At 39.3% G+C, this 13,175-nt stretch overlaps 1 protein-coding gene across 1 annotated transcript in view; it reads left to right on the top strand.

Annotated features, from left to right (window-relative positions):
- LOC140227683 (myb-binding protein 1A-like protein) overlaps nt 1-13,175 on the top strand; it is a 46,857-nt gene that overhangs the window by 28,296 nt on the left and 5,386 nt on the right. Inside the window, exons 19-29 of the mRNA XM_072308097.1 lie at nt 1,790-1,932; nt 3,864-3,909; nt 4,966-5,069; nt 5,601-5,738; nt 6,163-6,363; nt 6,912-7,028; nt 7,588-7,663; nt 8,778-8,827; nt 10,023-10,252; nt 11,801-11,852; nt 12,486-12,554. Coding sequence (XP_072164198.1) covers nt 1,790-1,932; nt 3,864-3,909; nt 4,966-5,069; nt 5,601-5,738; nt 6,163-6,363; nt 6,912-7,028; nt 7,588-7,663; nt 8,778-8,827; nt 10,023-10,252; nt 11,801-11,852; nt 12,486-12,554 — 1,226 coding nt within the window. The remainder of the gene's footprint in view (nt 1-1,789; nt 1,933-3,863; nt 3,910-4,965; nt 5,070-5,600; nt 5,739-6,162; nt 6,364-6,911; nt 7,029-7,587; nt 7,664-8,777; nt 8,828-10,022; nt 10,253-11,800; nt 11,853-12,485; nt 12,555-13,175) is intronic.

Raw genomic sequence — 13,175 nt, 5'->3', positions numbered from 1 at the left:
ACAATTCTGAAAGTGTCATTCTTTGTGTATTGATTCCCTATAAGGATTATTTCCCTAATGAATGTTACAACTATTCATTTTCGAATGAATGTAAATTGAAATGAACAGATTTACCTGTTGCACTATCAAATAACAGTTTCTTTTCACATTGAAATCAGTTATTGGTACATTAACTGCTTTATGTTTCTAACTGTGGCTGATGGACATTAAATGCAATAGAAAAATGAACAATGCAAGTTTTAATTCTTGTTTCCAGAGCCTGTGTGTTGATTGAGTTTGGGATGTGATGACTGAAATTCTAGTTTAGTCCCTATAAACTGTATCAATACACATGTATTTTTGTATCAGTAAAAAAAAGTTTTAAATTTGGACAGGCAAATACAATCCACTTGATTTACATACGTGTATCTAGGAATATCAAGGCGTAATGGACACGAAATGATAACTGCTAACCCAATGACAACAGCAAAATGCTCCTTTGCATACAGTATTTTGATATTTCAGCCTTTGTATATACTGCACATTGTGGTTTAAAATGAACTACACAATATACTGGAGAACGGGAGTGTATTGTTAACCTTGGAAATTAAAAAACTCTGTAAAGTTCAAGTTTCTGTCCTACTCTTGTGTTACATGCGTTCACCACTAATGCAGTGATACATGTCATATCATGTACTTTGGAATTTCAAGAAACTCTATTGCAATGAAGCTTTGGCTTTTCCTCACACACACACATGCATACACACAGATATGAATATGACAACACTTCGCCCGATTATGGAGGAACTTGGTACAAACACGATCTCGCCTTTCGGATATGATGCACAAATTTTCTGGCATTAATCATGAATGCACACTTCAAAATGACACAAATAATGAATGTTTTCACAAATATGGACAACCTAAATTGTTCTTATCATAATGTATCAGTACAATAAATAGTGTCAGATGATTTCAAATCAATATTTGTATTCTTTGTATGAGGAATATATCATTCCAATATTTCTGTCCTACTCTATGTGTTACACGCGTTCGCCCCATACCTATTACACATGTCTTACTTACATACCCACTCAAGCTCTATTTGAATACAAAGTTATCTTTTCCTACTTAAAAATATTTAATATAGGTATTAGGCAACCAAACTCTGAAATATGGATACTCTGAAGACAATTTTAATTTTTCATGTTTTTCCAACCTAAAACTACCCATTTACTGTGGAAATGCCCATTTGTATTTATTAGTGTTATGCTGGCTGCCTGAAGCCACATGCATTACCTGATTTACTTAACCCAAGTGAAATGTGTAAGATAATGTACGACAGCATTGGTCCTCCTAGTGGTTCATTTCTCCATCTGAAAGTTTTTCTGGCAATTGTTATTTGAAGATTGATCACTGTCAACAATTTTATTGTCTTGTGAAAGCTTATCCACAGCGGAATTTCTGTTATTGGGGCTTTTCTCTACAAGTCTACTGTGAGAAAGGAATATGGATTTTCTGTGTACCCTAGGCAGCTTAATCACACTTCAGACCAAAGATCTGCTCTATGATGATGTGTCAGTGACCTGCCTGGTATCCCCATTTAATAATTACAAATTGCTGTTTAGAGAAATTGTCTCTATTTTTCCCCATTTGTTCCAAAATATGTGTGTGTGAACAAATGCCATATAACAATAAAAATCTCTGAAAGAACAATGGCTACAGGGTAAATTCTTAACTTTTTCCATTGAAGTGAGAGTAAGCATCGTTTTGTTGATGTAGACGTTTTGTGTGTTTGTAACGCCCACAGAGCCAGACTGGGTGGAGGTGATCGCCGAAATCCTGCTCAGTCTACTTTCCAAACCCTCTCACCTCCTGCGCACCGTAGTGGACCTTGCCTTCAGGATGATGTGTCCTGGTATGACCTCCCCTGCCCTGCAGCTCCTCCTTGATGTGAGTCAAGTCCTGTGGCAGACTTTGACCTTTCACCTTTGCTGTCCCCTAACGTCACTGTGTTTGACAAAATTACTATTGCAACAATAATAGTAATTATGATAATGTAGTCTTACTTGCCAGCTGTATCTTCAGTGTTTTGGTCTTGCTCCTAGGAGGCCCCGTTTTGTTATTATACCCCCGCCAAACGAAGTTTGAAGGGGGTATATAGGAATCAGCGGACGGTCGGGCGGTCGGTCCGTTGCAAATCTTGCATCGCGAACTACTTCCTCAGTTTTCAACCGATTCCCATAAAACTTGGCACAGATGTGTGCCTTGGGTTGTAGATGTGCAAGACGTATTTTTTTACAGTACCCAAAAGTACGTTGCCATGGTAACGGCATATTATGGGCAAAAATGGGCACAAATCTTGCGTCGCGAACTCCTCCCACAGTTTTTGATCAATTTTTATGAAATTAGGTACAGATGTTCATCTGAATATGTTAATGTGCAAGACACATATTTCCGCAGTGGCAAAAAGTGCGTTGCCATGGTAACGGCATGTTATTGGTAAAATATAGGGCAAAATGCTTCATGGCAAAACTGCTTCATCAGTGTTCTTCCAATTCTCATGGAATTCATATTGAATGTTTGTCTTAGGATATAGGTCAGCATGACACATTTCTTGACAGTGACAAAAAGTATGTTGCCATGGTAACAGCTCACATATTATGAGCCAAAATGATGGAAAATTTTGTGTTGCAAACTACTTCCTCAGTTTTTGCCCAATTTCCATGAAACTTGGTACAGATGTGTGCCTTTGGTTGTAGATGTGCAAGACGCATTTTTCGACAGTACCCGAAAGTACGTTGCCATGGTAACGGCATATTAATGGCAGAAGATCAAGGAAAGATCTTGCGGATTTAACTACTTCCTCAGTTTTTTGACCAAAGCTTATGAAATGTTGTTTGGCGGGGGAATAACCAGTCGCTGTAGCGACATTACTAGTTTATATTACCAAACTGTTCTCAATGGCCCTTTTTTCACCAAAGATAGAGTGGGTAAAACATCTTGTCAAAGTATGTGTGCATAAAGCAGGATTAATACTTAAGATATCCTAAAGCACAGTTTAAGAAAAAGTGACATGTGTCAGTTCATCTTTGTACTACTGAAAAGGTCAAGGACATTGTGAAGTTTGTCTGTCACAATTTCTGTGGGTTTGTGGTTTCATGATGTATGGGAATATCATTTCCCAAAATAATCATTGTTTATTTTGTGTGTGTGTCATCTCCCCACCAACGGCCATGTCTACAGCGTTCAATCTGTTGTCGTGGTATTATGATCGTTGGGGATAGATTAACTCCATCACTCTTTAAAACCCAGGAGCGCTGCAACGTTTCCCAGGCTCCCTGGATCCTGTCAGAGTGAACATTGACCTTTCACCTTTATTTTACATCTTGAGATTTGCAATGTCTGCATGTGCCCTTTGTGAAAAGAAGTAGCCCTTGTTTGTAATGGGACATATTAAAAAACAAACAAACAAAAATGTGCTCATTGAAGCATGAGATGAGATCTCATTATATAGCATATTTTCTCTGATCTTCATAAACCCTGATATTGATGAAATATTTTACATGATCTATAAAACTTTAAGAATTTAGTGAAACAGAATCATATAATTAGGTTTGCAAATGTATAAAAAATGATTAAACCTCAAAAACTGTTGTCAGTTTGATAAAGTATTATGTTACATATAAGGAGTACTATTTTAGAATATTGAACATTCTCTGCAATGTGATATAGATCAGATTATTCAGATACTTGCGTATTGGGCTACGCTGTATGAACCATCCATTGAATTTATGTCTTTCACCTTTAACATAAGAATAGATTATACATGAGATATGATACTCTCCTCACAGTTCCTTCTCCTCTATCCCACTACCATCCAGGTCCTTGATCCTGCCAAGAGCAATGTTCAAGTGGGACAGGAATCTGGTGAGTAGTTAGATGGAACAGTTGGATCATTCTTGTTGATCTCAAATGTTACCTGTCATCGGTGTCCAAACAGAAGGCATTAACTCCACAGATCACACGGCACTACAGCCCTTTATGTTCTCGGCTAATAAAGATCTGTCCAGTTGACGTCCAGTCCTGTAAGGGAGGCTCTCAGTTCATTTCTGTTTAAGCACAATTGGAGCTGACAGCAAGGCATCAAGTGGGCATTTCTAGCATAGATGACACCATGAAATTACAAGTTTCTGACGTCTGGTTATATTTCCCCTTATTTCTTGTCATAAACTTGATTATGAAAAAGAGTTGCTTAGCATCGTAAGAACATTGTACACAAGCAATTTTTTCTCTGGAAGAGAGATGAAGTAATGTAGAGTTCACCACTAGTATTGAATTTTTATGGTCACATAACTCTTGTTGACAGCTCTCTTTTTTTTTTTTCCTGTATATTCAAAGCTGCGTAATATGATTGTTCAGATACAGTGGACTCCCGTTATAAAAAAGTCCTCGGGGACCGGCAGTTTTCTTTCGTTATATCGAAATTTTGTTATAAGCGAACATAAAAACAGTAGAAATACATAGAGGGGATAATGTTGCAACCTGAATTTTTACTTCATTGTAGCAGGAATTTCGTTATAACCATGTTCGTTATAACAGGAGTGCACTGTATTCCTACTTGAGAGTGATGAAGTAGTATAGAGGTCACTGTGATAGCATAACTCTATAGCATAACAGTGTTCCCCCCTCCCCCCAACTCAGAGCTGCTGAATGTGATTGTGCAGATACGTATAACATCCCCCTGAAGGAACAGTTTCATATTCTCAGACTATACCCTATACCAGGGTACCACTTCACCCCCATACCACATCAGCCCTCTCTCGTAGCTTTTAAGGACTATAGACTGCACAGGAAACTCCTATTTCTTGTTCCTTGTAGTGAAGGTTAATGCATTTTCCTGATTTGAATTCTCTTGTTCAGACATTTTCTTGTTCCTTGTAGTGAAGGTTAATGCATTTTCCTGATTTGAATTCTCTTGTTCAGACAATGAAGATGATGATGAGGGGGAGGACGATGAGGAGGACGATGGAGAAGAATCCTTCACCAAAGTCAAGACCAAGAACTCACTGACAAACGGACACAAACAGGTGCGTACCCTTCCAGTACACTCCCATGCTTCAATAATTTGTATGGAAGTGCTCTGTGCCAGTTTACCCTCAAATTAATGTGGTCACTGCAAAGTTGAATTCAAAATTAAGACTTTAAAAATGGTATTACAGTAAAGTTATTATTTTCAAAATTTTGATGGTGATTTTTTTCCAAGAGACCAAACAAAATAATAAAGGTAAGCCATGTATTTGATCTGAGTAAAAAAAAAAAAAAAAGAAGAAGCTTGTAATGAAACATCAAGCATCCCACATCCTTAAAGCTATAATGGCATTCAGCATCCTGATCATTTGGTCCTATGCACAATTCATCTTTGTATCCTGCTTGCTTGAAATATGAAAGCACAGTGTGAGGTAAATTGTGAACAAAAAAGAACAAATCATTTGTTTAGAGAATGAAGAGGCTTGCATAGTTTGACAAAGCAGAGATAAAGTACTCAAATTGATATCACCCAAGAGCTCTGGCCCGTTAAGTTTGTAACTTTCTAAATGTGCTCTCTGATATCTGTGCAGCATGATGGCGAATCTGATGAATCCGAGGAAGACGATGATGACGATGACGATGAGGAGGACGATGAGGACCACGATCCTGCCATGAAGGAGAAGATTAAGGCTGCCTTGGGGGACGCTGCTGCAGAGTCTGGATCCGAGGTAAGCTGGCATCAAGGGAGTAGATGCATAAAGGCATGAATATTGAATTTAACCCTTGCCATGATTGATTAGATTGCTGATATACCAGTATAGTTTCTTCACTAATTGACACGAAAAGGTGTCATCGAATCGAATTGCATTATTCTATTCAAATTGCATCACTGAATTGCCTTCGCTTCAGGCTGTTACTATGTAACGGCTGATCATGTCTGTCTACTCAACAAGTTGTAGGTGAAGTCTAGGGCGCTAACTTTGCGAAAATGTTAATCGAGTAGAGTTAGAATTGGAAATGTGAGAGTTGTGTCCATATTTTTAAAATCAGAATATGTTTGAGCTTTACTTCATGCATTATCTGATGGAAAAGTGACACTTCAGTTGCAGTACAGTTTAATACAGTATCCCCCCCCCCCCATGTAATTCAAAGGATAGCGGAACGGACTTCGAACTGGACGACGATGCTATGATGAAGACGGACAGTGCTCTCAGCCAGGCCTTCAAGGCAATGACCGCGAGATCGCGGAAGAACAAGAAGGAGGCCTCGACGATGATGCTCCACTTCAAACTCAGAGTCCTGGACCTTCTCGATATCTTCATCAAGCGGCAACAGTCAAACCCTCTCATTCTGGTAAGGTTGCTCAGTTTAGTCCGAGAAGTTAACAAGAGATGCAAAATGCTGAGTTTTGTTGGTGTAATGAATGTCAAAGTGAGCTCTCCATTTAGTTTTTCTTTTCTTTTTCTCTTGACTCTCATTCTTATTTCACTTGTAAATATAGACTAGGTTCAGAGAAAGAAACAATTTATTTAGAGCACTACTTGTTTGACGGGTATTAAGATAAAGAGGGTGATGAAAACTTTGCAGCCACCACAGTGTGCTGCAGACCCACTTAGCACTTGCTTTTGGCAACTAAAAGTCACTGTGGGGCAAATGAACTGAAAGGGCACTTGCCTGTGCAAATACTGGAACCCTTGCTCATAAATTATGTATTTTCGGGCAAGTAGGAGAAATGTCCTTTGTCATGCTCTTCACCAACGAACAGAAGACGGACAAACTTTTGCAATGCCCAGCTATTGTAAGTGGCTTTGTACCAAGAGAATTGCCTTAGGATGATGCTACATGGGTGGATGAGGGTTTAATTTAACAACCCCCTTTCCCACTTTCTCTGTGCACCCCAGGATCTTGTGGTGCCGTTGCTCAGGGTAGTAGACTCTTCGGCTGGTCACAAGGACAACCAGTTGCTGGCGGAGAAAGCCCTCAACATCTACCGCAACAAGTTGTGCCGCATCAAAAAGGTTTGTAGTAACACTGTAGGACGAGTCTGCTCAGAGCTTTGCTTGATGCAGCTAGATTTTGCAGTGACTTTGGGACATGGGTCATATCAATAGTTCATTCTTTCAGAGTATGCCACTATGACCGTACTTGTGTACTTTTCAGTGTACGAAAGATTGTATTTCTAGCTGCTCTTCATGTTGTCAATGAAGAGTTTTCGATGATTTTATACTCCTGAGTGAGATTGTTAGTGTGGTCATTTTGCAACTCAAGGTATGAGGAAAGTGTTGTCTATTCGGAAAAAAAAAAAAAAAATCATGAAGAAATTTATTAATCCTGAATTTTGCTGCTGTTGTTGGATGGCATGCCGTGTGATGGACTGTCAATCAGCATCCTTTATTCTATTTCTGAGGTTGGAAATAAATTTTGCCTATTTGTCATCTTTTGTATATTGGTCATACCATGAAGTTATTGGTCATGTTTTTAATCATACGTTACAACAAAAACAACTGCGGGAGATCTTTGTTTTGCTGTCATACAGAGTGATCTAATGTTCCCTCAATTTTGACTTTTTTTCTGCAGTACCCTCACAATCTGTCTGACAGCAGAGACAAGATTCATGAAACCATCAAAGAGCTTTTACAAATTGCTCAGAAAGGTGAGTTTTGCCTTTGTAACAGAAATTTTTGTCACCAACTTTTGCTCCTTCTGTCATTTCCTGAATACATGCCATGCTTGGTGCATTTCTTTACAGATGCAAAAGCAAACATCTTTGAACATTTAGATATGATTGTGTGTTAAGAATAATTGTTCTGTAGGAGAAATATATGTAATTACTGAAAAAAAAAAAAATACTTTGCTTACTTAGGGAACAGAAACAGGGATGTTGGTTAGCAGTGGCCATTCTGTGATGACCATGATACAGTTGAACCTGTCTATAGCGGCCACCCAAGTGAGACGAAAAAAAGTGGCTGTTATAGACAGGTGGCCGCTGTAGACAGGTTGTCCAACTTTGTGTGCATTGCCTACATGTACACGTATCATCGTTGTATACATCTTTAAGTACTTGCATGTATGTGTGTATACGTATACGCACATGTGTTTCATGCATTGAACAATGCTGGTGTTCATGAAATTGTTGCACAGAAGCATGTGTACAGTCGTGAAGAAAGCTTAACACTAGTGCATTATTATGACTGAATTAGTGATGAATGCAGAGGTGGCGATCACTGAACGTTGCCCATGAATGACTGGCATGGCTACAAAGCAGAAAACACACTGAATTATTGGCTCGGATACGGCTCCATTGGGTCTGTGGCTGCTATAGACAGGCTAAAATCTACCGTGGGAAACAAAATTTGTGGCCGCTGGCCACGTGAGACAGGTGGCCGCTATACACAGGGTCTTTAACAGGGCATTTCTCTTGGGGGATTTTTCAGTGGTCGCGATAGACGGGTGTCCGCTATGGCAGGTTTGACTGTATTATATTTGTCTAACAACTGGGGAATCGTAAATTTCCTCTCTCATTCTTGTAAGCTTATGCTTGATAAAGTAATGGTACATTCATAGAGGGAAAGTTGACTTTCAGTTAAATCTGCATTGATATATCTGTGTTTAATTGTTTGTGATTGGGTAGAATGTAAGTAATAAACAAATATAAAGTGAGAAGGAATTCTTAACAGTGAATTTCTTTGTCAGGATTTAACACTAATAGTAGTTCAAATCAAATAAGATGTATTTAAGCAATCATTCTATGTTTATGTCCATCCCAGCTCACTCTGTCACAATCGTCTCCCTGGTTTCCAGCGGCTGCCTCTTCTTGGTGAGTCTAGTCAGCTGACAGTTTAGATAATCTCCTCAAGTTGCGAAGAGTCAAGGTTAACGATTAAAAATTCTTGTTTCACTGGAGTTGGTGTAAGGGCACTCTCATTGCTATTATTATGCATGTGGATGTTTGGAAAAAAAACCCACACACACAACATGTTTAAATTCATTTAGAAACTCAGTTTCTGAGACTTGAAAGAACCCTGTAGGTTGTGGAAAATTGAAACCAGAGATATGTTAAACCCATTTCTGACTTGCATCACTGTTTGATTAATTTTATTTGACAAGTGATGATATATGCTCTATTTTACACTTTTAACCCTAACTAGGCCGGGGGGGGGGGGGGGGGGGGCCCTCCAAGGCCCCCCCCCCCCCGACGTTTCGCGCGATATATCCCTATTGCGATAAGCTATCGCCGTGACGTTTCATGACCTTTTTTCTTTCGAGTCTCCCGCATCTTTTGACACCAAATTTGCGATGCCCGAGTGCGCGGTTCCGAAGTTGCGCATAAATATGCACGTGCATGTCAGACCAAAAATTGCTCAAAAATGTGAATTTGTGTACAATTTCAATGCAAACTGTGTTTACAGGCAAATTTCATAAAAGCATGGTTATTTTTGGGTTTTATTGATTAAAATCAATTAATAACATATTTTCTTGTTCGGAACAATGTCGGGGACAAATTTCATTAAAAAAAAACAATGAAAAACATAAAGTCGAAAAAACAAAGAAATACATAAGAAATTAAAAAAACAATAAAATACTTTCTGATTGCGCAATTTTTTTCTCTTACATTTGCTAAGGACACTAAAAAGAATATTTACACAAAAAATGTGCCTATTTTGAGCTTTATTTAGTGATTTATACCAAATTGTCTGATTTCATGCATCATTATGCATAAATTAGCAGAATTTGGTGTAAATGAAACATTTTTGAAAAAATTAACTTCATGGTACTTTAGATTACATCATAGGCAATGTGTGTGCCAATTTTCGTCGCGATTGCGCAGTCGACGGCCGAGATCTGGAGGGTGGGCCTGGGAGGCCCCCCCGGCTCTATCATCTACCTAAATAGCCCGGCCTAGTTAGTGTTAAAGGAATCACTCACTTCTACTTAGATATTACAGAATATCCAGAGATGGAGTGTGTAAGGTGTACAGCCATTTCATGTTTGTTTGTTTGTTTGTTTTTCAGATGAGAGTTCTGCGGGGTAATGAAGTCAACACCGACCCATCACCTCTGAAGACTAGAGGTCAGAGGTTAAAGGAGGGAAAGAAGAAGAAGGGCAGGAAGGAGGAGAAAGAGGAGGAGGAGGGTGAGAAAGAGGAGAGTCCAGGCAGTGAAGAGCCAACGATGGGACTGATTGATGTGGGCAGAATCACTGGTCTTTACTCTGAGGCATTGGAGGACTTCACCATGCATAGGTTGGTAAAGCTTTGACGTATGAAGAGTTCCTTTCCAAAAGGTGTTGAATCCACTTTTGATGGTAAGGAGAAAAACCTGGGTGTTTATTTCTCAAGCTTCTTAGTGTTTTCATGCGATGATTCCACGGCCAATAATCAAATAATAAATATAAAGGTCATCTGGAACACTACACAGGCAGGAAAGAAAGCCAGCCTTGCCTTATTCTGGGGTCAAAGTACGGTCAAGCATGCACGTAGGCTTCTGATTGGTTCTGATTTGATCCTGCTCTATTTAGCACCCTTTGGAACAAAACAGAAATGGATTTAACATTTATTGGAACAAAAGTCAATATCCTTTGCCCGATTTCTCCATTTTCTCACAATTTTAAGACTTTGAAGAGTTAATGGTGTGGGACCACTGAAACTGAATACATTTCTGTTAACTCCAATTTGATAAAAGATGGATTTAGCAACTTTTGAAAAGAAATCTTCATATATTAACTCAGAAAAAAATACAGGGACAGCAAGACTCACTGTTGATCATTTATCTGTTTGGTAGGATGTGTGGGTTGATGACCATGCACAGTTTACTGCTAATCTCCTCAGGGGACCCACACAGGCGGGGATTTCCCAAAGTAGAGTAGATATAGTCCTTGGATTATACAAATTTCTAGTGCACAAATGCATGTGACACGTCGCATATGCCAACAGATAATGGACAACCTGATGCCAGCGTATGCAGGATGCCTATTTAGCACTTGTTTCACTACATGATTAGATGTAAACCATGGATTTGATGTAGAGTGCATTTTTGAATTTGTTCCAAAGGGTCCACATTATTTGCTTCTGTGCAGTGTATTAGAGGTGAACAGAAGAGATAATTGCACAGACACAACACTGACCGAGTGTCCCTACAATCCCCAAAGAACGAGTCAGTGCATTGTTTTTTATATTAAATGGAGAAAAGCCCGTGTCCTGCCCATGTCCACTTTCAGTATTTTGCCATCGCAGGTCAGACCAAAGGTCTGCTCCGGGCCGGTATGTCGATGACCGGTCTGGCGTTCCCACTGCGGACATCAAAACTCTGTACAGCTACTGTGTTGACCTGACCATGTGGTCTGCACTGATAACGTACAGAGACAGGTCACTGCCATGTTACCAGACATTTAGCAAGGAACATGTAGCTCTTTTATTTCCATTGTAAATGATTAGACGACAGCAACTGAGGAAAAAGGAAGATCAATAAGATGGAGACATTTTTGTTTTGTTGTTTTATTTGTAGCATCCTGGCGTCACTCAAGAGCTGTAATTTATGAAAATATTTCTACTGTCTGTACTTAGTTACTTACGAGGTGCAACACCAGTTTAGTAATTTTTGAAGTCACAGAAATACTAATTTGGTTGTGTCGTCTTTTATTTTTGTTAGTATCTCCCAAAGCAGGTCATGGCTTTTGGCAATAAATCATCTTGCACCACTTTTCCCCAACGTATTTCTGTCATCTCATGTTCATGCCCTGATTTCTCAGGTAGTAACTACTCATATTTCATCCTATTTTCTTCATGTTGCAGGGCTACATGTCTGCACCCTAATCTCTTCACAGACTTGATTGACAGATTTCCAGTAAGTATTTGTGTATGAGATAGTTGTCTGTCACTATTTCAAGTTGCAGAAATGTGAAATAGTGACAGAGGAATGTGATAGAGAGACTGAGACTTTGGTCAGTAGAAATTGCAATGGACTATGAAGAACTAGCCGCTGACTGTGAAGTAATCTATGGTTAAGTACTGTGTAGGGGAGCCTGTTATAAACGACGTTGAAAATACCATGGGTACATTGTCATTAACAGACAACGGTGATATCAGCGCTGTTTGGAATACAGTGTTTATCTGTTTATTTATTCCATCACCAGGAGCCATTTCCTTTGTAGACCACATGAATTTGATTTTGACTAACAAAGTGTAGGGATATATTGAATGTGAAGATATGTGTGCCGCTGTCATAGTTCTCTGGTTTGTCAGTGACATGTCTGATGTTCAATTGAGTCAGGTGCTTGTTTTCTCTGTATCTCCATCATGTACATGTTAATCCTTCTTTATGTCATGTTTGATTTTTCTGTAAAGTGTCTTGTGCATCCCCTATAATTGTCTGTCTGTCTGTCTGTCACTCACTCTCTGCTATCTCTCCCTCAGTCTGTCTCTGTGTTTGCATACTATTGTTAACATTTTCTGTGTTTTTCTTTTCATCATTCTGCAGGCCTTGGCATGGCACCTTTCAGATGCACTCACAACGTCTGTCCAGAATGGAGTTCAGCTCTATAGAAGGGTGAGGACTGGATGCACATCAGTTGCACCTTAACAAAGCAGCAGACTTCCCTGCCTCTCAGTAGATTCTTGTACATATCCACATATAGTAGTGAAGATCCATTTAATGTCACCGAGACAGTGGGAACCTGTGAAGTCCTCCCCCTCCCCCCCTCCAAAAAAAAAAAGAAACAAATTGCATTTTTACAATCGATATTTAGGGAAGAAAAGAAGTAGTATCTATCAGTTTTGGTGTAAAAGGGTGATTAGCAGAATTGTGATGTTTGTGATGTAAGTTAGGCCCACACCATGAGATCTAGAACGTGGCAGCATTGTTGAACGTCTTTTTACTTTTGGATATTTTTCCTCCTTTTTTCATACACATGGAAACAAAGGATATCTTATTTGTTAGTACATCAAATAGACACTCCAGTGTTTTTGTTATGCCTCCGCCACGAAGTGGTGCCGGAGGCATTATGTTTTCGGGTTGTCCGTCCGTCTGTCCGTCCTTCCGTCCGTCCGTAATTAATTTTGTGGACAAGGTAACTATCAAAACCTGTTGAGGTATCCTAATGAAACTTGGCATGTATGTGTATTAGGGGGTGAAGTTGTGCCTATCAACTTTTGGGTGCACATGCTCATG

This window comes from Diadema setosum, chromosome 4 (assembly GCF_964275005.1).
Source record: "Diadema setosum chromosome 4, eeDiaSeto1, whole genome shotgun sequence".
NCBI classification, from domain to species: domain Eukaryota; kingdom Metazoa; phylum Echinodermata; class Echinoidea; order Diadematoida; family Diadematidae; genus Diadema; species Diadema setosum.
Note: the sequence above shows the minus strand (reverse complement) of the source record. Positions and strands in the feature narration are given on the sequence as shown.